Source organism: Solanum stenotomum, chromosome 1 (genome assembly GCF_019186545.1).
Source record: "Solanum stenotomum isolate F172 chromosome 1, ASM1918654v1, whole genome shotgun sequence".
In the NCBI taxonomy this organism is placed as follows: Eukaryota; Viridiplantae; Streptophyta; class Magnoliopsida; order Solanales; family Solanaceae; genus Solanum; species Solanum stenotomum.
In genome coordinates, this window is record NC_064282.1 from 2,257,336 (window position 1) to 2,261,207 (window position 3,872).

At 35.6% G+C, this 3,872-nt stretch overlaps 1 protein-coding gene across 1 annotated transcript; it reads right to left on the reverse strand.

Annotated features, from left to right (window-relative positions):
- Positions 1 to 380: 380 nt before the first annotated feature.
- LOC125867436 (transcription factor HBI1-like) lies at positions 381 to 3,587 on the reverse strand. The gene is made up of 7 exons (XM_049547940.1): positions 2,739 to 3,587; positions 2,146 to 2,391; positions 1,912 to 2,046; positions 1,737 to 1,808; positions 1,440 to 1,658; positions 1,245 to 1,347; positions 381 to 581 (listed from the first exon to the last, which is right to left on the reverse strand). The coding sequence occupies exons 1-7, from the start codon at positions 3,258 to 3,260 to the stop codon at positions 541 to 543; spliced, it is 1,338 nt and encodes a 445-aa protein (XP_049403897.1). The 5' UTR covers positions 3,261 to 3,587; the 3' UTR covers positions 381 to 540.
- Positions 3,588 to 3,872: the final 285 nt, after the last annotated feature.

Here is a 3,872-nt window from a genome sequence, read left to right on the forward strand (position 1 = left end):
ATGGATATCTTACGAAGTACTACACAATTTATTTAGAGTAATAGAATAAATAATTAAGCTATTGGTCTGGTTGAGAGATTTCAGCTGATTTATGTTGCAACCTAGTGATAACTTCATGTCCAAACAAATTATTTCTGAGATTCCTCAGGGATTTCTTGGTTATGAAAAAAATGAACAAATTTTGCACTTCTGTTCTAATGCAGTTTCTTTCATTTACATCTCCAGGAGTTGATTTTGTGTGCCTCTATATATATTTATAGATGGAAATTACATTTATGTATATACAATTTTCCAAAATTTTAACTTCTTTTCTAGCTTCTTTATACTAGTGGCATGATTGGCTGCAATTGTGTTTTGATTAACTGTTATAGAGAAAGATATGATTTCCAATGAACAGTGTCATAGTATTGCTTTGATACTCTTGAACTGCAACATTTACATTCAGAATATACTATGTTATGTACTTGCAAAAAAAGAATCAGGATCCATGACATCTGAGGTGAAGTCATTCAAGGATCTTGAATGACTAGAATTGTAAGGTCACATTTCCATCTTCAGGTCATGTCCAGCTTCAGCGAAACCTGCACAGTGATCATTTTTTTAACTTCAATACTTGAACAAAAGCCTACTGCGATTATTCTCGTGTTAAATTTCAGATTAGTGATAGATAGGGGCCATAGGTCCCTCCAAGTATGGACAAAGGTTCAAATTTCAGTATAGGTAGAAAGAACACTAAGTGATTTCTTTCAATATGCGTACGGCTTGTTGGGTAGTAATTACCCAATACGTGGGTGATAGTAGTTGGTGGATACTCGTGGAATAGTTGAAGAGCACACTAATTGCCCAGACACAACTGTTATAGAAAAAAAAAAAAGAAGGAAAAATAGGGCCCTCCAAAGACTCGAAATCTTAATAATGTAGTTGAATAATATCTGTTCATTTTTGTTGGATGGTTAGTACCTGCCTATCAATCAACTACTTTGGGGAATTTTTCGCCGTGCAAAAGTAACACAGTTTTGATCATTTAAGGTGGAAGACAGAAATAAAGGGAAGATACCTAATCAGCAACCTTTTTCAACAGGAGTTTAAATCAAAGAGGACCCAACTATTCTCGAAGCAATATGATAGGTTCTGGGTCTCTAACATGGAAAGTAACACCCACCTTAATTGATTTTTTATCTTCTTTTTGGTGAAGCATCATAGACAGGATAGAAATATTGACTAGACATGTCACTTGTGCATACCTGTACACGGATGGGGAAAAAACTGTGCTGATCTTCCTTGTTGAAGCTCCATTGCATACATGTTATCTAAATCAGTGTCCCAAGTTTGAAAGCTCTGAACTTGCTGTATGTCGAATGAAACTTTTGTTTAGCAAATTGAAAGAGAAAAAAAAGGAAATTAACTGTTTATTGACTAAGATTGGTTCAATTAATTACATTGATACTGGATGAGTCAAGAAACATTTCAGGAATTGGTACAGGAGCACTAGTGGTTCTACGTAGTGCCATTTCGTTTAGATTTAGAATATCCATTTCTAATCCAGAACTTGACATTATTTGCTGCAATGAATTGAACTGGCGTTGGGCCATATTAAGCATTTCAGATGATGTTCCAGCTCCCACTGTGGAAAAGGTAGATGTGCTAGTTGCAAATATCTGGAGAAATAAATGTGAAGTAAGAACATAATTTTATTCTGAAGAACGAAATAATTTCTTGATATGATGTTCCCTTACATCTTTGTTGAAGAAATTGTCTACGTCGATATCAAGTCTTGGATTAACAGCAGCTAGTTTCATGGATAGGAACTGTCATGATAATGAATCGTCAAATATAGAATCTCAATCATAATTTTTCTAGCAACAACATCAAATACATAAAGGACTATTGTTTTTTGATTTTTTTTTTTACCTCTACTTGTCTTTGGAGAGATTGGACGTAGTTGATTATTTCATCTAGCATTCCTGCTTTCCCTGTTATCTTGTTACAACCTGGTACTAAATCTTGCAGAAATCTCATTCTCTCACTTATCTTTTCCCTTCTTACCTGCCAAAAATATGAATTAACTTGCTGGTTAAGTTGTTCGTTAGAGTAAAATATTACTGATGATTAGTAAAAAACACTTTGACCGAATTTGCAACTCACTCTTTCAGCCAAACTGTGGCTATCAGTGGCTTGACCTCGACGTGCTCTGACATGTATATAGTCGAGCTTTTTATCATCGGTAATTTTGGACTTCTCCTTTGAAGTATCAGAATTTTCCTTACTGTTGCTACTGTTATTGGCGCTCCTTTTGTTGCTTTTTTTCTCTGTTGTTACCTTGGAAGAATCATCCCCCTCTTCGATGCATTCTTTCAATTTCTTGTCTTTGGTTTCCTCTTCTGCAACCTCCTGAAAAATGTCCACCAATGATAGCTTACAGGACTGTTGAATTTTGTGAACAACTGGAACAAACGATAAATCTAATTGCATATTTTTAATTACGTAATTATATTATATATCAACACGTGAGATGTGGATCTGATTCTTTATATGAAAGTAGGTTTTTTCTTTTTGGGTGGATGTGTTGACTATTCTAATATCTTAGTTGAGTAGTGTGACTATCTATCTATCTAAAAAACTCTCTTTGAATAAGCAGGCGTTTAATTACTTAACTATATTATGCCTCAACCACACCGAAATGCAGGGCTTAAACATAGGCAGGATAGAGAAACAGTTTCAGTTGGAGTTGAACATACCTTGAGATGTTGATTCTTATCTGCTTTCCTTTTCTTGAAGTTCTCACTGCCTCTGTTAGAACGCAGTATAGTCTCTTTGGGTTTAATAGCAGAAACAGCATTGTCCGCCATGGTAGGCGGGCAACTTGTAGTTCTTGAAATAGCATAATTCATTTCAGTTGGGTGTGACATTCCTCCGTGTCCAACTCCAACTGGAACATAACCAAAACCATTAGTATCAGTGGTCCCAAAATCACCCCAATTGTTCTCCATACAGGGATCTGGCTTAATTGCCCGAGTCACAAGCTCATTAAGACTCTGATCATTTACATTGATCAGCCCATGAAATTGTTGAGCTTCAGACGTTTGATGAAAAGAACTCATCAGTTGATCATTTTGTCCATTAAAATAACTCATCTCTTGTTGCTGCACCTGTTCTTGATGCCATTTCATTCTAGCTCGTTGTCGTTCAAGCACGCTGCTTCCATTTCCTCCATTGCTGGTGGTGTTGTTATGTAGCATTTCTGGTAATGCAATATTCATCAATAATAGAGATCCTTTTTTCAGAAAGAGTTGAGAGAAGAAAAAGCTGCTACTTGTCCTTTGTTTTACTTTGCGGAAAGTAACAAAGGCGATTCAAAATTGTAGTAGAAAAAAATATTAGGTAGCTTCCTAACGCGTTCCTTGTTTTTTACGTCCTCTTGAACCAACTCCCTCTTTATTTCTCTTCTAGTACTATTTAGAATAGAAGAAATTGTGTTCTTCTATCTTCCTTTTTCTGTTATTGTGTGTGAGAGAAAGAATAGAGTAGAATGCGTGAAGCTTAGAGGTATTAGGAAAGTGGGGTTTATATAAGTATGACAAAAAGGAGAGAGGGAAATGCGAAATTGTATTTACTTTCTTTTGATTTAACTGCATACGAAATACTTTATATAAAGAGAAAACATGTTATGATATTTTACGGCTATAACGTCATATATTAATGGAAACCGTGTTTCTGACATAAATAATAAATAAATACATTTTAATTTAGCTCGACTTTTTACTGGGGCAGGGGTCATGGAACGTAACCATACCAAAGTGGGCCCGGGTAGACATGACTAACCACGTGAGACTGTCCCGCGAGAAGGTAAAGTTTGAGAGAGCTTTTTTGGG